The sequence below is a fragment of the Lontra canadensis genome, unplaced genomic scaffold (assembly GCF_010015895.1).
Source record: "Lontra canadensis isolate GAN:19392208 unplaced genomic scaffold, GSC_riverotter_1.0 scaffold80, whole genome shotgun sequence".
Lineage (NCBI taxonomy): Eukaryota > Metazoa > Chordata > Mammalia > Carnivora > Mustelidae > Lontra > Lontra canadensis.
In genome coordinates this window covers 5338243-5364195 of record NW_022631074.1, presented here as the reverse complement: position 1 = coordinate 5364195, position 25953 = coordinate 5338243, and the positions used below count along the sequence as shown (strand labels likewise).

At 33.0% G+C, this 25953-nt stretch overlaps 1 protein-coding gene across 3 annotated transcripts in view; it reads right to left on the bottom strand.

Moving 5' to 3' along the window:
• Window positions 1–25953, bottom strand: part of EPHA3 (EPH receptor A3) — a 354910-nt gene that overhangs the window by 35041 nt on the left and 293916 nt on the right. For all 3 annotated transcript variants that reach the window (XM_032882231.1, XM_032882232.1, XM_032882233.1), the window contains exons 11-13: window positions 20835–21020; window positions 10119–10180; window positions 8300–8509 (exon numbers count right to left, since the gene is read on the bottom strand). In XM_032882231.1, coding sequence (XP_032738122.1) covers window positions 8300–8509; window positions 10119–10180; window positions 20835–21020 — 458 coding nt within the window. The remainder of the gene's footprint in view (window positions 1–8299; window positions 8510–10118; window positions 10181–20834; window positions 21021–25953) is intronic.

Below are 25953 nucleotides of genomic sequence, written 5' to 3'. Positions count from 1 at the left end.
TTCCTGCTCAGCGGGGAGCCTGCTTCTCCTTCTGCCTGCTGCTACCGCTGCTGGAGTGCTTGCTCTGGAGCACACGCACGTGCACGCGCGCTTTCTCTCTCTCCCAAATAAATAAAATAAAATAAAATAAAATAAAATAAAATATCTAATTTCTAACCACTCAGTATGCATCCTCAGGAAATAAAAAGAAAAAAAAATTGAAAATGAAGAATATAACCAAAAATAAATCACCTGGCTCTCTCAAATTTCCCAAACCAGTTTATGTGGTAATTATATCCCTGAAATGAATTTGGGGGCTTGAGAATTGGATTGACTTTATATAATAGAGCATGTAAATTAGATAAAAGCCTATATTTTCCCTAACTTGATCTTGTTAAATGGTAAATTGATCACCATCATGGTGGAATTTTGGATCCCATCTATTTGAACATATGAATATAAAAATGTTCATTTGCATAGATGCATGCATGCACATAAGAAATGCTAACCGCTTAAAATAAAATTTCATAAGGAAAAAGACTAAAAATAAGTTAGTGCAAACAGTCTTCACCAATAATTTCACGGTTCTCTTAAACTGAAATGAATTGGTAGTTCAGTGCAAAAAAAAAAAAAAAAATAGGCAACATGCCATAACTGTACTCTGAATTCACATGATGGGAAACCAAAGAAAGGCAATTCATTTTTTGTTTGTTTTTCTCAACAACAAAAAGTTTCTGATGGTTTAAGTTTGCAGAGCTAACTGCTCCATCCCTGATAAAATCCAAAGCCTTTCAAGATGATTTACAGCCTTTTGTATGCAGCTGCTGTTATGCATCCCATGCCTTTCTTCAAAACATGCTATATCATATTAATACTATAAATCAAGACTTTATATCACTTGATAAAAACTAAATATTCATCTCATTTTTAAAGTGCATTTTCATGACATAGTACCTATAACAGTGGTTCTCAAAGTGTCATCCATGCACTTCTGGGTGTCTCCCAAGAACATTTCAGAGGGTCCACAAGATTGAACGATTTTCACAAAGCACTAGAACACCACACCTTTCTAACTCTCAAATCCCACATGTACAGTGGAATTTTACAAAGGTTACAGGATGCATAATCACATTGTATGATGGAAAGTGTCAATGCTTGGAATTTCTGTGTAACTCAGGAGTGAGAAATGAGAAGAAATAACTGTGGGTGAGTACTGAAAGAAATTCTGATTTCCTACTCAATTCCCTTATAAAAAAGAGAAAACATACAAAAGTGTATATTATGATCTGAGCTGACACTGTCATCTCAAGAAATCCTATTGGGACAGAAGGCAGGAAAACCTGTGATACACTTAAGACAGTGTTAAAGCAGCAGAGAAAAATGTCTGGTAATTGTTTCGAGTTTCAAGGCTCAATGTCTCCTCAACTCCTTGGATGTTCCGTCTAGTTTAAAAGGAAAAAAAAAAAGTACATGAAGAATTAGTTGATATAAATTCTGTTCCACTCTCCTAATTTGCCTGTTGATCGCCAAGCTGTTTTTAAAATGAGATCAGCAGACATCCCATATTCATTCAGTGGCACTGAATCAAACATCTCTCATGATTTCTTAGTGCAATTACCCTCTACCTAAAGGCAGGAACATTCTGAGGAGGAACTGGGCAACAGGCTTAGTGCACTGAGGCACTGAATGCTAATTTTTGAACCCCAGTGACTGTAGTTGGTATGTGTTAAGTGTGACTGAAGTAATGTGGCTAGCTTCTTAAAGCAGATTCACCAGAGTGTGTTTATCCAACAAGAATGTTATAGCACACACTCTTTTAAATGGTGAACCTGTTTTTCTGAAGTAACCATAAATTATAGGATTGTTTAATCAAATAAAGAAAGTGAATGTCTAAACTGAAAAGTACTGGTTTTGGTTAAAAAAAAAAAAAACCTAGACTTTATTATACGACAATGTACTAGCTTTTCTTATTTATTAACTATAAGTTTATTGAGACCAGAGTTTTATCTCAGGCAAATATGTTTCCCAAAATACTATATGCTTAAATAATTCTGAATAATGATATCCTTTGCAATCCAATTTTAAAGATAATTTCAAAAGAGATTTCCCAAAACATTTTGTACAATAGCAGGGTTCCTATAATACGTACAAATTCTCAAGAATTAGTATGGCAACATTCATTTAATTGTTTCAGTGTGTTTGTTTAAAAAACAAAATAGCAGTCCTATTACTTTAAAACATACCTAATAGTTTAGGGTAAATTGTAAAATTGGTGTACCAAACTAGGAGATTACAAGAGATTAAATTAAAGATTTCTAAATTATTCGAGAAATGCAGATGCAAATTACAGCTTCTCAGAAGGAAGTTTGGACCCCCACAGATATTTTGAGAAGTTTTGAGAAAATACAAAGATGAACATTGAATAATTCTAAACAGCTGTTTATTGGCAGTTAATGAGCCATTTGGTTGGTGTAGTTTTTAATAATCTTCTGAGAATAAAAAGTGCAGAGAGCCTGTCGCATTTTTATTTCATGAATGATAATGAGGAATCTTGACAGAGCAACATCTTTTTTTTTTTTTTTTTTTCCCCTACTAGGGTTAAGAAATAGTATTCTATACCCCTGGTCCTTACAAAGTAACAATCAGTACAAATGAAGCTATGAAAGTTAACCCAATATATTCTCTAAAGAGCAGATGATCCAGATTTGGATGAATCTTCTAAGTTTCTACAAGAAAAATCATGCCTTAGAGTATCCTGGAAATCAAGACTAATATTGAAAAAAATGCTCTAGTTTAAAAATAAGATATGGCACTAAACTCACTAAATTACCAGAAATCGAATATTTCAAATAAAAGCCTTTTAATCAAGTACTTTTTATTAAAACTGGAAGTATATCATATACATATATATATAATAAACTATATATATATATATCGTGATTGTTGTAACATGGACAAGGCCTGCAAGAATGATACTTTCTTTGCAGTGTGTTTAAAGCCAATAGTAGCAGAAGGTTATGAAGGATATCTGTAGAATGCAGAGTAGCACTGAGCAGAATAAAAAATATTTCTCAAAACTATAAATATATTATCATCTGTTGCATACGTTATCTCCGGGGATGATAATTTATAGTCATAAAAATGATGCTTTTCTGTAGAATGTTGGCTAATTTTTCTGGAGATGAGTGAAGGAACAGAAGGGACACTAAAAGCACTATCCACATATTTACTCAGGTTTTGTAATTTCTTCAAGTTTTCAGAGCTTTATAGTCATAGTCACTGTTATAAATTTAATTAAACTAGCTGTTAGATATAAATTTTTATTTTATTTGTTTTGCTCTCAGCCTAGTGAGCTGTATTCCCAAGAATAGCAACATTTTTGTGCAGGACACATCTTAAGAAATACTAAGATGTATAGACAGTGAATCCACTACAGAGTCTAGTGAAAATGGGAAATGCAAAAGAGAGTGTAATGTATAAAGGCATCAGGAGAGTTCCAACTCCTATATCAACTCATCTAGGAATATCTCCAGGATACTGTGCTTCTGAATTTCTGGTTCTATCTCTGTGGCTTCGTGGATGAAACTCAGTCTGGCAAATTGGGCTCTTTCTCAGATTGTGAGATAGAAGTCACGTGACACACTTGGTCATTGATAATAGATTTGTTGAAATTGATGTTTTAGGAAAGAATGAGCTTTTAAGATTTTTTAAAATTAATAATAACTTTCTTTTTTTTAAAGATTATACTTATTTGACACAGAAAAAGAGAAAGAGAGAGGGAGGGAGAGAGCAAGCACAAGCAGGGGGAGAAGCAGAGGAAGAGGGAGGAGGCTGTTCACTGAGCAGGGAGCCTGATGTGGGGCCCCATCCCAGGGCCCTGAGATCATGACCTAAACTGAAGGCAGAAGTTAACCAACCGAGCCACCACCAGGCGCCCCAGTAATAACCTTTTAGAAACACGAAGAAAACAGCAGAAGTTGACATTTAAAAACTGCCCATTCTCTTGGCTGGTGTATGGGGGAATAGCGTCTTTTATATGTTGCCACTAGAAGTGAAATTCTATAACAAACTATATGGAAAATAATTGGGCAATTCATATATGAAAATCATGCACATATCTGCATGCATTTTATTTATTTTTTAAGATTTTATTTATTTATTTGTCAGAGAGAGAGAGAGAGAGAGCGCGCGAGAGAGTGCAAGCACACAAATAGGCAGAGTGGCAGGCAGAGGTGGAGAGAGAAGCAGGCTCCCTGCCAAGCAAGGAGCACCCAATGCGGGACTCGATCCCATGACTGGGATCATGACCTGAGCCGAAGGCAGCGGCTTAACCGATTGAGCCACGCAGGCATCCCTCTGCATGCATTTTAACTCAACAATTTTAACTCCAGAAATTCATCCTGAGGAAATAATCATGGCCAGACATTAATCATGTATCAGGATTACATCAAAGTAATGTTAAGAATATCAAAACTCTGGAATTTGCTTAATTAATAGTGCATTGGACAAATAAGTAATGTATATGGATAAAGTGGGTTATGATACATTATTTAATGTAATGTTAAAATTCATCATTTAGAAAATTTTACATTTTATATTTTAAGTTAAAATAGATTACAAAACAGCATTGAGTTTGTAAAAGAAGAAAATACTGGATTGATAATGGATATCATTTTATATATCAATATATATAATATCCCATTTTATAACTATATACATAATTGGTAATTACAGTTGGTTACCTTTGGTAGTATCATTAATGATGATCATAATATCTTTATTTTCTAAAATTGTCTGCCATGAAAAAAATTCTATAAAGAAATGTCTTTTCAAAGAAATCTGTCAATAAATATATGAAGAAATAACCAAATGCATTTTGAATCACATTAATAAAATTAAATCAATTAGATACAATTTCTCAAAACTAAAAAATACAAAAATGATATCTATTTTTATCAGTATAAAGTCAAGTATGCTTTTATTTATTTATTTATTTTAAAGATTTTTATCTATCCATTTGACAGAGAGGGAGCACAAGTAGGCAGAGAAGCAGGCAGAGAGAGAGGGGGATGCAGGCTCCCCGTCGATCAGAGAGCTTGATCCCAGGACCCCGGGAACATGACCCGAGCTAAAGGCAGAGGCTTTAACCCACTGAGCCACCCAGGCACCCCTTAAGTACGCTTTTAAAATGGGCACAGAAAATCCACTTTGACACAGAAAATCCACTTTTAGGGTTCTATCATAGGGAAATTATCAGACTTATATAATTAAGAATGCAGATGGATCATTTACACATTTGTACAAAATATTGAAAAGCTAGCATCTGACAAAGTACAACATCCATTCATGATAATAATCCTCTGGAAAGTAGGTTTAGAGAAAACATACCTCAACATAACATAGGCCTAATATGAAAAACCCACAGCCAACAGCATACTTAATGGTAGAAACCTGAGAGCTTTTCTCCTAACGTCAGGACCTAGTGGGCAAGGATGTCCACTCTCACCACTTTAATCTTTAATAGAACATAGTATCAGAAGAAATTAGACAACATAAGGAAATAAAAGGCATCCAAATAAGGAAGTAAACTCTCACCATTTGCAGATGGCATGGAACTATATATAGAAAACCTGAAAGACTCCACCAAAACCTACTGGAACTGATAAATGAATTCAGTAAAGTCACAAGACACAAAATCAATGTACATAAATCTGCTGCATATCTATATACCAGTAATGAAACAGCAGAGAGAGAAATTAAGAAAACAGTTGCATTTACAATTACACCAAAAACAATAACATATCTAGGAATAAACTTAACCAGAGAGGTGGAAGACCCGTGCTCTGAAAACTATAAAGCACTGACAAAAGAAATTCAAAATGATGTAAAGAAATGAAAGACATTCCATGCTTATGGATTGAGAGAACAAATATTGTTAAAATGTCCATACTACCCAAAGCAATCTATACATTTAATGCAATCACTACTAAAATACTAACATCATTTTTCACAGAACTAGAACAAACAATCCTAAAACTTGTATGGAAGCACAAAAGACCCCAGTAGTCAAAACAATCCCGAAAAAAAAGAAAAAACCTGGAGGTATCACAATTCCAGACGTCGAGTTATATTACAAAGCAGTAGTAATTAAAATGGTTTGGTACTGGTATTAAAAATAGACATACAGATCAAAAATACATATATAGAACAGAACAGAAAACCCAAAAATAAATTCACAATAATACAGTCAATTAACCTTTGACATAGGAGAAATGAATAGAAATAGGAAAATGACAGTCTCTTCAACAAATGGTGCTGGGAAAACTGGACAGCCACATGCAAAAGAATAAAACTGAAAAACAGTCTTTCATCATACACAAAAATAAACTCAAAATGGATTAGAGACCTAAATGTAAGACCTGGAATCATAAAAATCCTTTAGGAGAACACAGGCAGTAACCTCTCTGACATCAGCCTTATTAGCATCTTTCTAGATATGTCTCCTGAGATGAGAAATAAAAGCAAAAATAAACTATTGGGACTACATAAAAATTAAAAGTTTCTGCACAATGAAGAAAACAATTAACAAAACTAAAAGACAACCTACTGAATAGGAGAAGATATTTGCGAATGACATATCCCATAAGGGGTTAGTGTTCAAAATATATAAAGAACTAACACAATTTAAGATGAAAAAACAAATAATCCAATTAAAAATGAGCAGAAGACATGAACAAACATTTCTTCAAAGAAGACATACAGATGGCCACCAAACGCATGAAAAGAGGCTCAACATCACTAATCATTAGGGAAATACAAATCAAAACTACAATGCGATACCACCTCACACTTGTCAGAATGGCTAAAAGAAACAACACAAAAAACAAATGTTGGTGAGGAGGCAAAGAAAAAGGAACCCTCTTCCTCTGGTGGTGGGAATGCAAACTAGCACATTCACTGTGGAAAACAGTATGGAGGTTCCTCAAAAAACTAAAAATAGAACTACCCTATGATCCAGTAATAGTACTACTAGGTATTTACCCCCCAAACACGAAACACTAATTCGAAGGGATATAAGCACCCCTATGCTTATTGTAGCGTTATTTAAAACAGTCAAATTGTGAAAGCAACCCAAATGTCCTTTGATTGATGAATAGATAAGAAAGAAATGGTACAACACACACACACACACACACACACACACACACACACACACACACAAAGGAATATCATTTAGCCATAAAATGAGTGAAATTTTGCTATTTGCAACAATAAGGATAGAATTAGAGAGCACAATGTTGAGTGAAATAAATCAGTCGGAGAAAGACAAATACCATACGATCTCACTCATATGTGGAATTTAAGAAACAAAACAAGCAAAGGGAAGAAAAAGAGAGAGAGAGAGAGACAAATCAAGAAACAGACTCTTAACTATAGAGAACAAACTGATGGTTATAAGAAGGTACCTGGGTGGGCGGTGGGGATTAAAAAGTACACTTACCATAATGGAAAAAATTTAAAAAAATAATAGAATAAAATGATAAAAATTTTTAAAAAGCTAGAAATAATAATAATTTGACCAATAATTAGGAGTTGATTTTAATAAAATGGTACAACCAGATAGTAGAATAGATAGAACTGCTGAAAATGGAAACTTGAAGATTATTTACTGACAGTGAAATATATTCAGCAGGTATATTGCTAAGAAAAAAGCAGGCTATACAGTGATATTATGAATAATCCCATTCTAATTACGTATTCATGGATAGGTATGTATAATAAGGAAGTAGAAAAATTCTGGAAGAATTGACTGACAAAGTTACAAATGTTCTCTGTGGGTGGCATAATTATGGATGACTTTTCTCCTTTTTATTGCTTTGTTTTGAAATTTTTATGATGTGAACATGTGTTGCTTAGGTTAACATGAATTTTATAATGCTTTAAAATTATGGCGAGTTGGATAGAGGTACTGAGAATTTATCCTGTTTACTAAAAGTGGCTCAACCAGATCCAAAAATGTGTAAATATAAAAATCCCAAGACTTCAAACATGAGTGAACCATGCTGCCTTTCTGGGGGACACATTAAACCGATGTATGACATTTCAGAATTACCATCATTATCCATTTTATAAGTAGTGACCATCTATTTGCCCAGAAGAAGTAACAATAGTTTAATGTTAAAGGATACATTTCCTTCACGGGAAGACATAATTGACAAAGCATTGAGAGACATGACTTCTATTTATTTGCAAGTCCACATACCACAAGGCGGAAAACAAAGATAAAAGAGGACAAAAAGAAAAAGAAAAAGTGACTCACTCTTGTTGTGTAAGCAGCTTCGGGATCATCCTCTAGAACACGTGAAAGTCCAAAATCAGAAACCTTACACACCAAATTACTGTTGATCAAAATGTTACGAGCAGCAAGGTCCCGGTGCACATAACCCATGTCTGAGAGGTACTTCATGCCAGATGCTATCCCTCGAAGCATCCCCACTAGCTGGATGACCGTAAACTGGGCATCATGTTTCTGAGAAGTATTTCAAATACACAGTTAAGATGTGTTGCTCTTCCTTAGGGATATACCTCGGTTAAAATCTCACATAATGAACTGTAAAAAGATTGACTATATACATTTTAGTTCTAAGCACTCCAGCCTAACAAGATATGTGAATAAATAGAAATAAGGCAAAACCAAAATAGCACAGTAGCTGCATTACTGAATGCTTCATTACAAGGAGGATCCCAATATTCTGACTTCAGGTTCAAAATTAGATCTTTCCTGGTCTGTTGGTGACAGACAAACCCCTCAGAAATTTTAAGTTCAAGAACAGCAAAATGAAATGAATCCTGTGGCTATTTTAGTTTTTCATACTTATTTGATTGAATGTCCATTCTTCCTTCTGGTTTTTCAGATTTTTATTAAGTGCTCTAAAGAAGGTGGATGTTACATGTTTAAATTATCATCATAAATAATTCAGAATTAGAAATATTTACTGAATATTCATTTTCTACTCAATCTTGAGTTATAGGTTATAAAATGGAAGACAATAAAACACAAAGTCAGAGGTCTGTATTTAGAAAAGTTTCCAGTTTACTTATATTAAAATAGAAATACACAATTTATATGATAAATAGGTAAATAGCTACACAATATGGATATACATATGTGCATAAATGTATGCATAGATAGATATAAAATTCCATGTTTAGTTTTATCTACACAATAACAATTTAAAAGAATATTTATTATAATGGTTTTAATTATCTGATTTGAAAAGTACTTGTTTTTTAAATGCTTGTGAAAATAATTGCTGGTAAAATTTGTATTTGCCTCATGAATATTAAAATAAATAATTTCTCATTTATAGAAAATTAAAAATTTTCCTCCATGAATGAATTGTACTATGCTTCCTGTCTATCTATCTATTTCTATTTTATAACACTGAAAGCATATTAAAGACAGAGTATAAAGTCTTTTTTTAACCCTTGCTGTGATTAGTGATTGGCAGGATCTGGTTCCCCATCAAACTTATTTTTTTGAATATTTGCTGAAGCAATCTTTAAAAATAAAATTTCTAAGTTAAAATCATTAAGGATATGTATGGATGCATATATATCACCGAAATGATATCTCTGAATTGAGACTACTTTGGAATGATAAAACTTGCTTATTTTCTGAGACAAAAGCTCTATGTGAGAGATAGATGGTCTTCGATCTAATAGCAGTCTGAGGTTACTTTAAATGAAGAAAAGAGAATGTTCATCTTACATCAATCAATGTTATTTATGTCTTAATTTAAGGGTCTTTTAGAATTTTCTATTTTAACCAGTGTGAATCTCCTCAGTACGAAAAGGCTGAAGAAGTTCGCACAAATTTGTTTTAAAAATATAAACCATTAACTTAGGATGCTGCAAGATAAAGATATGATTTTAGTCTTCCTCTTACTATTTAGTTCCCTCAATTTCAGTTTTACTTTAAACTTCGTTATCTAATAACTCGCAAAATATTAGAGGTTGTCTCACATTTTCAGCGATTCATTCCATATTTATGCATATATGTGTATAGATAGAGGGATAAGAGATATGGATAGATGGGGATAAGAGATATATAAATATATATAAAATCTTCTACTTACACGTAAGAAACTGTCCAAGGAACCATTCTCCATGTATTCTGTAACAATCATGACTGGTTTACCTGGATATATGGTAAATAATAAATTAGACATGATCAGCAGAGTTCAATAAATATCATGTCATGAATATATATAATACAATTTGATACACTGATGAATTAAAAAATGTAAAAGCTTTCCTTATCTTCCCAATTTTGCAAAGTTGCAAAAAATATTTAATAGAAATAAAACAAAAAAAAATTGAAGAAGATTTGTTTTCAAAACAAGAGGCTATAACCTATAGTATCTCAATTGGCCTATTTGGTATGGCTTTCTGTGAGCATAAAATATGCCCCCTTTTTTATCTTTAGTTGAATCCTAGCTGATCTGCAAAATGAAGTATTTCTGCCTTCCAGCCCAACATATAGCCAGGATTTCCACAATCATTTATCTTTTGTACAGATATTTATAGAGCTATGTACTAGGTGTTCCTTTTTATGCTGGTTAGTCAGAACAAGTAAATCAAAGTCCCCATCTTCATGGATCCTATATGTGATTTTCATAAAACAATTAAGATGAATAATTATAACTCTTAAAAATCTGTATTTGATTAACACATTAAAAATATAAAATCCATGTTTAAAAGGAAAATAAAATTAAAATAGCTGTTGGCAATAACTTATAGTAACCATTTTAGAAATATGTGCCCTAAAATACAATTAAATCTTTCAATGAGCATTTAACTTTATATAGCACTTATTATGTGCCAGATGCTGGTTTAATTATTCTATATATGATAACTTTTTAAGTATTATCATTTCCATTTTACACATGAGAAAACTAAGATATGTGGAGGGTAATCAACTTACTCAATGTCATACAGCTAATACATAATAAAGCCAAAAGCAGCAACTTGAATCCACTATGCTGTTACTCTTGGGAATTTATACTGAGGGAAACATTTAAAATATGAAAAGCATTAGATACAAGAGTGTTGAGTATACTGTTATATGTATTTACAAATAGCACAAATGTTCAACTATATAATGATTCAGGCAACTGTTGGGTGTCATTTCCATGGATTATTCTGAATTAAAATAACAACTCTGAAGTCTGTGGCATTTTAGATAATTGTCACAGTTTAACGTCATGGGAGCAAAGCTGAAAATACCTCTCTATATATTACAACAGCAACTTGGAAAATAAGTAATGCAAAATGAACAATTAAAAAAGACAAAGAAATATGGAAAATGGATATTTTATATATAGAAAACACTAGTTAATTTTTTGCATGATTAGAATTATGTAACATTACATATTTATATATATATTACATACATACATTACACTACTTTACGTTCACGCCATCTTGTGCTTTAGTGATATATATTATTCCCATTTTATGGTGTCCTTAACTGAAAGTATTGTGGATTTAAAAAACCTGCTGAGGTCACACAATCAATTAGTTCTCCAGCACATTCCCAACATGGCTATCTCTGATTTTAAAACCTACAGTATTACTACACTATAGTTCTCTTCCTTTATTTTTGCTATAATATTGTTTTAAATATAATTCCATCATGTTACAAAAAGAAGGGAAATTGCTTGTCTTCCATGTCTGAAGGACCTGAATCTAGTCTTGACTAAGCACTGCCTTGACTAAGCACTGCTGAAAGACCTTGAGAAAATAGCTTTTTTTTTAATTGATTTTTTTCTTATTAACATATAATGTATTACTTGCTTCAGGGGTAAAGGTCTGTGAATCATCAGTGTTACACAATTCACAGCATTCACCATAGCACACACCCTCCTCAATGTCCATAACCCAGCCACCCTAGACCTCCCCCACCACTCCCCAGCAACCCTCGATTTGTTTCCTGAGATTAAGAGTCTCTTATGGTTTGTTTCCCTCCCTGTCTCTTTTTAACAAACATCGATGCACCCCTCATTGTACTGCACATTTAAGTTTTCCTCATATGTTCCTTCTAAATCATGAAGCTTAGTTTGCCATTCTGATGATAGAAAATAGCTTTCTGAGGAGCCTGAGTGGCTCAGTCAGTTAAGCATCTGCCTTCAGGTCAGGTCATGATCTCAGGGTCCTGGGATGGAGCCCCATGTAGGCCTCCCTGCTGAACTGGGAGTCTCCTTCTCTCTCTCCCTTTGTCCCCGTCCCCAGCTTGTGCACTTTCTCTCTCTCTCTCAAGCAGATAAATAAATAGCTTTAAAAAAAAAATAGCTTTCTTTGCTTGCTTTTTCCTTTCATAGGTAAAAAAATCTTAATTCACACTAGCTATGAATTATATGGCTTGGTAGTATGAAGGTTATACTTGCTGTATTTAGTATTTGGATGTATCCCAAGCTATAGGTCCTATTTATTAAGAGGTAAAGAAAAATTATTTAAATTCTATAATTTTCAGATAATTTTTATATATGTAACAATTAACTGTATACCAATCTGTTTTCCTTGAAGGTACTGATTTAATTGTATATTTTGGGTAATATATCATATATATCTAGTTAATCTGGTAATGTCTGAAAAGTCATTAGGCAAAAGCTTAAGCCTCTAGGACTTGCTTCTTCAAAATTCTAATTAAACTTTAGATTTAACAATATTCAGGAAGAAAGGGAAGATTCAACATTTCCTTGAAAACTTCTATCTATCCTGAACTGATCAGTCCAATGCCTAAAACCTGGTCCCAGAGACTAAGCTGAAATTAAAAGAATGGATGACTGAACAAACGAATGAATGAATGAATGAATGAATGAAATCTTTTATATGCTCTCCATCTTTTATATGTTCTTTTATATGTTCTCCATAAATCATTATAATTTTCTATGTTCTTGCCTTAATACCATTCTATGAAGAATAATAATATGCTAGCAAAATCCAATGCATACAATAAGTGTAGTCACAGACATTTTGCCTCTTACAGCCAACTCTCAATTACAGTGTCCAGTTACCGGGTTTTCATACTACCCAGACCTTTGCTTATCACTCGTTTCCTTCTGGCTCCCAGCCTTATGACCATTTCATTTCTTGTTAGCATGTCTAGTGGAATGTTTGGCAAGGGAAATAAAAGTAGCTGAAAAATCAAACCAGTCAATTAAGCCAAAGCCCCATGACCATTCAGAAATCAGATCAGGCTGCATTTAGCTCTAAAATTTAGATATTTGTAAACACATCAGTTAAGATGGGCAAGTCTGAAAATATGGTTTACATTAAGTTCAAAGATTCAGCAAACCCAAATGTACAGACAAAGAATAAACAGAATCACAAATATTCTACCTTGGAAAGCCTTAATTTCTAAGTTTTATTTTTTTAGTATCTAAGTTTCTATTCTACCTTAGTTTACCTGTGCTTTTGATTATAATAAATAAGGTTAAAGGAAAAGAAATTCTCTGCAATAGGGGTGAGAACTAGTTCTAACATGTATTAAATACAGCTGGAAATTACTTATAAAATATCAATTCATCTGCACATGGATGCAATGTGTTCTTCTATCAAGGTTGCATGCTCTCTCATAAGTATTTTGATTTAGAAGTGACATTCTCACATTTTCAAGGGCTTATATTATTTGCTGCTATCAGAAATCCTAAAGTACATATGAATATCCATAGTAAAACTCAATAAAATTATTGTTGGATGACTGGCTGAAATGAAACTTCAAAAATAAGCAAAAAAAAATATGCAGTGGAATTTCGCTTTTGTTCCTAGGTTGACTCATGAGTATAAATAAAATTATGATCTTTCATAACTAAAGGGTTCAGGGAAGCAAATCAGTCTGTTACAATCAGTTCATTTCCCCAACTATCCCCAGTGGTTCGGATACATTATTAATCATTGAACCACTGTTTGATGACTCAAGAAATGTGATTTAGAGTATATAAGAATTTCAGGTTCAACAATATGTATTTCACCATAGCCTTTCTAATCACATTTTCTAGAAAAAGGACAGGAAAATGTAATAAATATATAGCCATACACAGAGATTTATCTTGCAATTATCAAATAAATGTTGGCTTTAGATTGAAATATTTTCATTCAAACATAAAAAGTATTCATCAATGATAAAAATATTAAAACTTATTGGGGTGCCTGGCTGGCTTAGTCAGTAGAGCATACAACTCTTCATCTTGGGATTGTAAGTTTGAACCCCACACTGGATAGAGAGTACTTAAAATTTTTTTTTTTTTAATTATTGAGGGGTAACTGGGTGGCTCATTTGGTTTATTGACTGACTCAATTTCGTCTCAGGCTGTGATCTCAGGGTGCTGGGATCAAGCCCCATGTGGGGCACCAGACTCAGCATGGTCTGCTTGAGATTTTCACCCTCTCCTACAGCCCCTCTCCCCAGTTGTTCCTGTGCTCTCTCTTTCAAATAAATAAATCTTTAAAAAATTATTGAAATTTAATTCATTTTCAAAGGAAATGCTATTATTTCCTATTACCAGTAATTGTATCTCACATACTCTATGTCTCATTTCCAAAAAATTAAAACACACTCCAATACATGAGTGTGGTATATAAAATCAAAATCTTTGACCTTAGCAGCCAGCACTCATGATTAATATGTAATCAGAATCAGGATGGAAGCAAAAAAGCATACACAGCAGGAGGTAAACTGAAAAAAAAAATTGACAAATATGTTTCATTATTCCCAGGAAAAAAGACTAGGATCATATTTGATTGGAAATAAAATGCTTTGGTTTTAGATTTTCATGTACTGTACCTAACTAGCTGATTGAACTTAGAGTATTTTCTGTGGTTTACTATTAAATCATATAAAAATACGGGACAGTATTTTCCAGATTCCATTTTAATCAAGACATTATTCATTTTAAGAATGATCCCTATTAGGATGCTTGGGCAGCTCAGCTGGTTAAGCATCAGACTCTTGATTTCGGCTCAGGTCGTGAGATAGAACCACGTATGGCTCCAGGCTCAGGGTAGAGTCTGCTTGTCCCTCTCCCTACTCCTCTGCTCCTTTGCCAACTCTCTCTCTCTCACACACATAAATAAAATATTTTTTAAAAAATGATGCCTATCACACCCACTGGTCTATAAATTAAGGAGGGCAGGGGCCAACTCCATGTTGTATGTAGTTCTAAAACCAGCACCTAGCAGAGTGCCAATTAAAACTGACCACATGTCTATCATTTCAGGGTGCCTGAGGATAATCTCTCTCTTCAAAATCAGGCTAAGAAACACATTCTCCAAGTCTTCCTTACCAACCATACTCCAATCTTAGTACACTGAATGCTTTATGTTACTTTAGACTTTTAAATTTTATTTGTGTTTAATTCAAAACAAAATTTAATAGTTTTTAAAACAAGAACAACTGAAAAATACAGCATAGGCTATATAGCCAACAATATACCATCCACTTAAAACTAATATATCATTGTATATCAACTATACTTCAAAAAAAAAAAAGACAGGAATGATATTTCTACTCTTCCTTATTCTATTCAAAGGTGGTTTGTAAAATAAGTGCAGTAACAATTAATAAATATGTAATCTGAATGTGCTCAGTTTGATTTTGCAAGGACAGCTTAGATTTTTTTCCCTTTTCAATATTTCTACATTTTATTTATTTTCTTGTCTATTTGCAAAAATTAAGACCTTGTGTATAATAATGAATTGAATTGATAATACCAGGATTCTCATTTCTACTTTAAGATAAATGCTTTTCATGTTTTACTACTGAATACAATGTTGTAGGTTTTTTGTTTTGTTTTGTTTGTTTTATGGTTTTTTACATATATTTATCAGACATACATATTTCCATGTAGGATGTGCTGAGAAAAATTTTTAAAGTAAAATGTTTATTTTCTGTATCTATCGAGATTAACTTTTTTTTTCTATCTACGTTGTGAATTTCTAGAATGATTTAATAGCAAGCCAACTTTGCATTCTTGGAATAAACTAAATTGAGCATTATATAGTATCTTTTTGATAAAATTATTAACTATGGCTTTATAATTATTCCAATGTTACTGAATTTTTGTTCACACATTGCAGTTTTTTTCTCCCTCTGAAAATATTCTTGTATGATTTGGTGTCAAGATATACTCAGCCTCATGAGTTAGGGATGTTTCTTTTTCTCACTTTTTGCAAGAATTTGTATATGATTAGAATTATACAGACAGTTATTAAACAAGTGTATAATTATAGTTCTTCCTTTAGGAGAGTTATTGTATATTTAAAAATTAAAAAAATTAATCTGTGGGCAGATGTAAGTCATGCTTTAACAAATGTTGTTAAGTTGCATTTAACCTTTCAAAAATATCATAAACCTATCTAAATGGGGAAAACACACAAAAACAAATTCTTTTTTAAATTTAAATGTAGCCAATTCAATCAAAAATTATAAATGGTCAATGTTGAAGAAATGAGGAAAATTCTTAAATGTGTAAAAATTGCATTCCCTGTCTTATATTTTCTCCAATATATTTGAAAGATTTTCCTAATTTCATTGTTGTGGACGCTTGGATAGAGATGGTCTCAACTCCTTTCTCAAATTAGTCATGAATGCAAGAGAACTAGTGTCATCAGAGTTTATTCTAACAAACTATTCTATAAATTATTAATAAAATAAATATAAGATGTATAGTCTATTTTGAATATTACAGTACCCTTGAGGCAAGTGCAGAAGAACATTTTCAGAGAGAAGCAAACAGGACATAGCAAGAAATTGGCATGGGCACCATAGAATGACATTTTATTTCAGCAATATTTTTATCATATGTGCAGGAGATAGAAAGGTACAAATAAATGACTAAGACTTTGCTGTAAAGTGAACTCTTACATCAGTATATAAATGTTTTAATTATGAGAAACTGTCCTAATGTTTTGCTTACTGTATTCCTTAATGATGTAAAATTACAGTTACACCAATTATTATTATTTTTTCAAATTTTCAGAAAATAATCCCTCCCAAATACCAACAAAACCACATCAACCTTATCTAATATAATTCCTTCTATTTCACTCGGCAAAAAATGGCCAAGGTGGGTTTTCTTGAAGTATGAACATCATTTGACTAATGGTGTGATGGCAGAAATATCAAACATTTGCTAAAAACAAGTTCCATCTTTTTGAACTTCAACTAAAATTGATAACACATGTTAGTACCAAGTTCTGAGCAGAAACTGTGCCCCCAGCTTTCTGCTACTTTGAAGATCAGAGACTCTCTCACCTTCTCTTGTTTAAGAACATCAAGATCAAAACTTATTATAATTGTTTATGGTTCAATTCAAATAAATGGAAATATAATGACTGAATAAAGGGCTTTCTCTAAATGACTTGAAAATGATACTTTATAACAGATATAGTGTTTCAAACATATAATTAATAGAAATATTGAGAAGAATTATTATTGAGCAAAACAAAAGGAATTGCTTTCAAGAATTTTTCTTTTCTATACAGCCAAGATTAATTGATAAATTCTCAAACTTACCAGGAGTAATAATTTAGATTTTCATAGCTCTATTTCACTTAGTAAAATATATTCCTATATAATCTTACTTGACCTTTAAGGTATCTGGAAATAGTGAAGTAGAACTACTATTCTGTCACAAGGGAAGAAACTGGGTCTCTGTGAGTGCTTTGATTTGCCACAAGACTCACAACCAGTTGGGTTCAGTCAAAACTTGAACTCTGACCCTCTAATTCTTAATCCAGATACTGATATAATTGGTTTTCTTCTGTAAACACAATTTTGTTTATTAAATTATAAGCTATGCATCACTCGTGTGTGTGTGTGTGTGTGTGTGTGTATGTGTGTGTGTGTGTATTTATGAACTTTGCAATTAGATTGTTTTAGCAGTCATATATTCCCAGGAAACAAAGAAAATAATAGAAGTGAATGAATAGCTTCTGGTGACAAAATTGCCTTATTTATATGTTAAATGAAACATATTAACTTCATTTTAAGGCATTTCTATTTCTTCTCAGATGTTATAGGGTACCAGACTTAGAGCTTTTAAATATGTCAGAAGTTCAAAATCTAATCTAGGTCTGCTACTCTATTATGTTTGCACTATACAAGATGACTGGGATCTATATAGTCAAATTTGGCAACCCCTTACATGCTTATTTGACCAGGGAGATTTATCAAATTTAGAACTTTTACCCCAAGAATAAGGCAGTTGTAATTCACATTAGAATGTTATAAAATGTTATAAAAAGCATTTAATATGTAATACCTATGATTTTAAAAATATTTTTTCCTTAATGCATTCTTTTTTTGCAGTTTGGTCTTGGGTATTGTTTTATGGATTTCTTCGTCAGCTGGCCATAATTAATATTTGATTATTTCATTTTTATATTTAAAGAGAACCTGCCATAATGATTATGGTTTAATGTTGCTCATCATTCAGTGAATGAATTTATAGGTAACAGCTAGCAAAATATAACAGGTCATTTTCAATAATTTATTAACATTGGAAACCAAAAAGTCAATTTACATTTGATAAAATATAAGAGTCTATCAATAAACAAATTTAAATCTAATATTTATTTTGATAGTCACTTTTATCTCATTCTTTATTAAGTGTAGGTGTTGGAGAAGTTAGGTGATAGGTAATTCTGCCCATGCTAAAATATGATGATGTTTTCCATCATTCGCTGACTGACGCAAGCAGTTATACAGTTGCACTTCCTTGAAGCATGTGTTTAATTTAATGAACCAACACCAAAGAAAGACCTATAGGTAGAAGATACTGCTCTTTTTTCCATTCAGTAAATCAATCAATATTTTTTAATTCCTTAATATTGGTAAGTTAAGAACCTAGTATGATCTAGTTTCTATTTTTATCACTCCTTAAAAATAACATGGACTCTTTCCCTTTATGAGAGTTTACATTTTGTTTTAGGTATTAAGGGTTATTAATTCTTTCCAGAAAATTTTTTAAGCTTGAGGGATTTCTTGCTTTGATCAAATTATTAGAGAAATTTAAAAAAATCAAGATATAAAAGAAGAAGTAGAATACAAAATGAAAATTAGAAACTCATTTTTGTCCATTGTTAGGGACAAGAGGTAAAACCAACAGACCAAGTTTCCAAAGCTATCTCTAGGAATTTCTATTTAGATAAGGTGCTTGCTCTTTACAGGTATCATTTGTTCAAATGCAATGGAATGATTGTATCTAATTCACAGAGTAGTGATAATATGAAATGACATCCATAGTACAATGTTGGCATACAATAGTCAACTCATAAAGAAAACCTTATGAAAAAAATCTTATGAAAATTAAGTTAAAAGAAAAATGGCCATACAAGTACAAATGAGTTTCCTCCCCAAGGGGTGTGCTCAAGATCTGAAGGACAACCACTTGGTGAGGATGATATAAAGGGGAATAAATGGCTAATTGATTATTAAAATCCCAGTGAGACATAATTCTTAATTCTATAGGCATTAAGTAGTATGGTCTTGCCCTGGAGGAACAAAGGATTTGAACATTTTCCCAATCTTACTATTACTAGCAGTGTTTTTATTATTAATTTAAAAAATAGTTAAAAATGCTCTTCATTGGAAAATATTTCAGAGTTACTACTAGTATAGCCTAATATTTAGGAGTACAAAGGGAAACATGCTTCTTACCATACTTAATATGGGCTTACAGTTTATGGTTTAGTTCTACATTACTCAACTCAGTTCTTAATCCCATTTATTATATAAGAAAACTCCAAAGGAAATCAAAGTACATTTCAATTATACCATGCTCTTGTGAGAAAGGAACTGCCTTTTTAGTCACACTAAGATGAGAATAGGTATTAGTGCCATTTGGAAAGCGCTCCATGTAATGTTAAAGAAAAATATCATCGTGAAAAATGTAATGTGTAATGTCTGTTGGTAACCATAGAATATGTAAATGTGGTGCCAATGAATTATCCCCTAAAGGATGCCAAATTTCCTGCCATATGTTGTCTTTCGCTCTAAGTAGTTTGCTGCCAATTTAGCTTATTCTTCATCCTGTGCTCTAAAATCTTGAGGAAAAAAAAAATCCTAGAGCATTCTCAAGAGGTTTTCATTGGTACTGGAGCCAAAAATCACATACCTGCCTCACGGGATTCCTTTTGAGTCCGGCTGGAGAAACTATCATGGAAATAAGTTCAGATCTCTATCATGGTCAGTGAGCCAGAGTTTCCCCAGTACAGTCAAAAATCCATCTGGGACTCTAGATTAGAATTATTTGAAATCCACAGAGAACCAGGAAAAGGCCTAGGGTCTAATGTGATCCGAATCTTTACAGCTCAGAAGCAGTCCCCAAACTCCCATAATTTTCCTAAAATCAAGGGAGTAAATATTTAGAAATTTAACTGAAACTGGTGAACAGTAAAAGAAAAGGCAGCTAGCTGGGAGTTCCCAGCAATTCCTGTCAAAATTGAGTCATTGTTTTTTCTTGTTACTCTACATAACAGAGACTTCTCCACAATTCACTTCCTAACTGTCTTTTCATCAGTATGTCTTAATACAGACCAATTTTTTTTTAGCTCCTATTTTTTTCCAATTTTTAAAGATCTAGAATAGCACTTTCAATATAAAACTACTTAAATTATCTTCGCTCTTTTGTCAAAGAAAGACATGTTAACCCCAAACTAGTCTTTCTGTTAAGACTGACTGACTGATTTAAAAAAAAAAAAATTAAAAATCAAAATTCTTTAATGATTGAGTTTATTTTTAAATAACCTCTGCTCAACACAGGCAAAGTCTATCTTTTGACTTGACTTACTCTTAGTAACAACTCCCTCTAGTCGAATGATGTTGGGATGGTCAAACTGTCCCATAATGCTTGCTTCTCCCAGGAAGTCTCTCCTCTGCTTTTCTGTGTAGCCCACCTTCAGGGTTTTGATGGCCACTGAAATCTCTTTTTTTGAAGGAAGCTTTAAGCGACCACTGCACACTTCTCCAAATTCACCTGTTAGAAGAACAGAACCACAACAAAAGGTAATGAATTATATAATAAAAAGGTATCAGTAAAGAGTAACTCTTTCCTCTCAATAATCTCATTCAAAATATTTACACCTTTGACCCACAAGATGTACGCTGTAGGCTTTCAACTTGTTTCAGAAGACAGTAATCAGAGACTCCCTAAGAAACCTCAGGGCATCCACACCCTATGGAAAATGGACCTTGTAAGTGGCCTCATACATTTTCAAGTACCACATTATGATAATAAAATATGAAAGAACCAGAGGAAAGTTGAACACTATATCTAATAGGGTTTTAACTCCTTATTCTCATAGCTACCATTTCCTGAGGTTGATCAGCAGACCAACACAGATATTATGGGTTGAGCAATGGATTAAATTTCAGATGTTTCTAGCCATTCTGTCATTCCCAAGAGAATCAGTTTAGTGATATACTCAGACTCTCTGAAAATGAGAACAGAAGCATCTGCTACCAATTCATTTTATTGGAGTATTGGCATGTTGCATTACTGACATACTAGTTGTAAAATTCTCTGAGCTTCTGGAAGGAAGAAGAAAATACTAGTATCAAAAAAAGGTAATAATCTTTTCTATAGAATCACTATAAATATTCTCTTTGATTCAATATCTCCAATAAAAAATCTTGTCTGAAATGCATGATTAATCCAGAATTTACTAAATATGGAGTGTTGCTGACTTTTAAATAGTCTAAGCCAACTAATATAAAACTGCCTAGAAATAGTTGTGGTGCTAACTTCATATATATTGTTATTGAGAAGATTTACCCATAACTCTTTCATCATATTTTGAGCTTACTGAGAGCAGACATTCTTTACATTCATTTCTCTGACCCACTGCTTGCCATGGTAATTGCCACAAAATAGTGCCACCCATAGAACGTTTCTTGTTCATAGAAGAAATCCTAATATTATGTGGATTTATACAATACCTTAAATGTGTTTTCTTTTTAAATATCAAATGAGAGATTTTTCTGAAAAGGTTTAATTACATTGTTAGGGTACTATGGAATGGAAGAGCATTCTTGGTCCAACCTTCTCACTGTGAGTTTTTGTACAAGCTCCATGTCCCATGGCTCAGCCAGAGAAAAGCTGTCAAGAAGTGAGATGTTTCTTTCCTATATTTTGTTCAAACAAGTGGTTCAACCCACAAAAGCAGCAGGTTATCCTATTGATTTACCAGCTGCATTACTAGGAGCGGCTCGCTTCTCTCTAGGAAGCTCTAAACTCCCCCAGATTTGACCCTTTCTCAGGAATCCAGTTTCCAAATTGGTGGTTTTTGGAATCAGTTTCCAAAACAATGACTTATGCTGTAACTGGTCAAATTCATTTAATGTCCAAAAGCAGTTACTTATACATTTTTTTAATAAATACCCATCAATTGGCAACAGTGTGACAAGACACATTGAAAAACACAGAGTTATAATACTAAATAAAATAGATCTCATTTCTTCCCTTTGAGGGAGTATAGAGAAGATAGCGGTATCTGTAGCTAGAGTGTTCTTTCAGATTACAGGGAGAATCAGGGGCAGAATTTGAGAACATTCATTGACTTTTTGAAATCCAAAGTAGAATATGTCATTATAGAGTGTATTTGGGGGAGAAGTTACGATGCAAAGTAAACCATTGTTAGAATATGTAAGCATGAGTAAAGGCTGCAGGGAGTGGCTCAATGGTCTACCTTCTGCTCAGGTCATGATCTTGGGTTTCTGGGATCCAGCCCTGAGTTGGGCTCCCTGCCCCGTGTGGAGTCTGCTGTTTCTCCTTCTGCACCCGCTCCTTGTGCGCACACATGTGCTCTCTCTTTTGCGTGCATGTACACACAGAAATATATACATATACATATATATACATATGTATATATATATAAAGAATTAGCACTCCTTTCATGATACTGGATTATTAGAACATTTCCAGAGATCTCCAGTTCACATTGTGTAAACATTAATTTTGAGTAAACCATAAAGAATCATCCACAATAAGCTTTAATTTTCTCTAAGTTCTGCCATCATCATAAGCCAATATGCTGTAATGCATCATGTTTTAAATTTTGATGTTATCATCACTTATTCTAGGCAATAAATCACTTGTCAACAGATTGCAGGACAGACAGTACAGAACTGTGGACAGAGTATGGATTCTAGGGTCTAATTGCCTTGGTAACCTCTTAGCCATGTCATTTTAAGCAAGCATCTTAACCTCTCTGTTCTTTTGTTTCCTGTCTGTAACTTGGGAACACCAACTGTGTCTAACTCATAAGGTGTTTGCGCAAATAAAGGAATAAAAATTATGTAAAGACACATAGTAAGTATCATCTATGTGTTGGTCACTATTTTCCTTTCTGAGTTCAGACCCACCTTAAGAAGGATAAATTACCTATCTCTAAAAAGTTAGATCAAATTGAAGCACAAATATAAAAATGCTTTTTAAACTGTCAAATTCTGTATTGATGGGTGAATAGGTGGTTGTGATGATGATAGTGGTAGCAAGGGTAATGTCACCTTGGACAAGTATTAGTGAAGGACAGCATTTTGTGAGAGTACCTCACTGGAACCATCAGAGGAAGAGTTTGAATTTCAAGTTGGTCAATTAGAGTTCCTTTCTTTCTTCTCAATGGGATAGCCAACATATGTAATGTCTATCTACCTCCAAAATGCAGAAAAGGATGTTTCAGTAATGGTAATTTAAAAAAAAAAAAACAAATTTTGAAATGTGATTGTTTCACCATACAAATACCAGAAATGGTCACCAATATATTTCACTAAACATAGAAATATAAAATATTAATTCAGTTCTCTTTATATTAACTTAAACAACAGTGTTGGACAAATTAATAAAGATTGGCCAAACCCAAGGCTGGATTTTACATGATCTTATTCAATTAACTTTGAGCCTATTAAAAAAAAAACAAAAACTAGATCCTGTCATTCCCATCATTTCTAGGTAAAAGCACAACTATAAGAAGATCCTTGGAAGTCATTGCTTGATTTTTTAAATCCAGTAAGTGCAGCAGTTTTTATTTGTCCTTTGAAATAAAGGATATAAGATACACAGTGCAAAATTGCTCAAAATAAAATTTCTTTCACTCGTGTCATTTAAAATAGAAGAAAAAAATCTACTTGTGTTTAAGTAGAATGACACTCTGCCTTAGCTTCAAATTCCACTCTCCTTCTACCGTTTTAACAAGAGAAGCATAATAAAAACATATATATGGAACAATGTTGATGTGTCAGGTAAGCAATGTGCAAGAATTATATCAATCCTTACACAAATGTTAGATGAAGGCATTACTGTCATTATTAGTGTCTAGTATGAACTTTGAAATTGGAAAGTACAACATTCAAATTTTGGTTTTCAATTAATAACTATGTGACTATAGGTCATTCAGATTTTTAGCTCTTGTTTCCTTATCTGGTGAAATGGAGACAATGCCTACCCAAATGGCTAATAAAATTAAATACCATGTGAATGCCCAATAGAATAGGGAATTAAATGAACATATTCTACTTTTAGAAATTTTCAGTATTTAATTTTTGAAATAATGGTTGGATGGAGGAATAAAACTGGAAATTTGAGTCATCCTGAATTCCAATATTAAAAAAATTACTACTTTGAGTAAGTCAATTTGTGGTTCAATTTTAATTCTGTTATTTGCAATATGGGCATAATTCTTCTAATTAGCCAAAGCATAAATAAAAGTTTCCATTATACCTATTTCTTTTTATAATATGTCCTACAGAAAATTAGAGAATTAGCTCACATATGTAGAGTCTTTCTGCATATTTAATTGACTGAGAAAGTTCTGTCTTTGACTGAAAGATTCAGTCCTGTAGCAATTGGAAGATAAATGCTAATCGGTTTAGCATAACTATTAATTTTTTTCAACAATATTACTTTTAAAAATTTAAAAGGATATAGGAAATGAGTAAGTGTATAAATGAAAGAAGGCTGGTCAGGAATACATTGTTATTAAAGTTGTGGTGGAAATGGGTACTATTATACTATATTCTCCATTTTATTATTATACAATTTCATCTACTTTTGTAGATAGTTTACATTTTTCAAAACAAAATTTTAAGAAAAATTGATAGCTTTCAAAATCTCCATCTACTATTCTGTCTTGGTGATGACAAACCCTTGAAAGGCGAATCAAGACAGACTAGAATTGGCTGGATTCAATATTATACTGCAATTTTCCAGGAGAAGTGTAATCGACCTTGAAGATATACTTGTTTGCAAACAAAGTAGGCACAGTATTATTGCCCTAAATGTGGCAAATGAGGATATTGGCTACAAAATCCTGAAAATGGGGCATATGTCTATTTTTTACAAATATGTTTGAAGAGAGAAATGAAATAAGATGTTTGTTCTGATCTTTAATGAGTGTCGGGGATTATTAAGTGAGTTAGTATAAGTAGTATTTCTACATTTATCAGATACCATTTTTATTTTTTTTATTTTTTTAAAGATTTTATTTATTTACTTGACAGAGATCACAAGTAGGCAGAGAGGCAGGCAGAGAGAAGGAGGAGGAAGCAGGCTCCCCGCGGAGCAGAGAGCCCAATGTGGGGCTCCATTCCAGGACCTGGGATCATGACCTGAGCCGAAGGCAGAGGCTTTAACCCACTGAGCCACCCAGGTGCCCCTATCAGATACCATTTTTTAATGTGTTTTGTCTCCCACCACTCTGTTCTAGATATCTGGCATTATCAATAACATTGACATATTTAATTTTATTAATGCAGAGAGTCCCAAAGTTCAAGGTTCTGATGTGCTTGTCTGGTCTTCTGGACACTGGCTGAGCCTAAATGGGTTTCTCCTCCTCACATCGGTTGAGTGTGCAAAGTCTTTGTGCTACCTATGCCCCTGAGGTTTCCATGCTGGGGAACAGTGCACTCTTGTG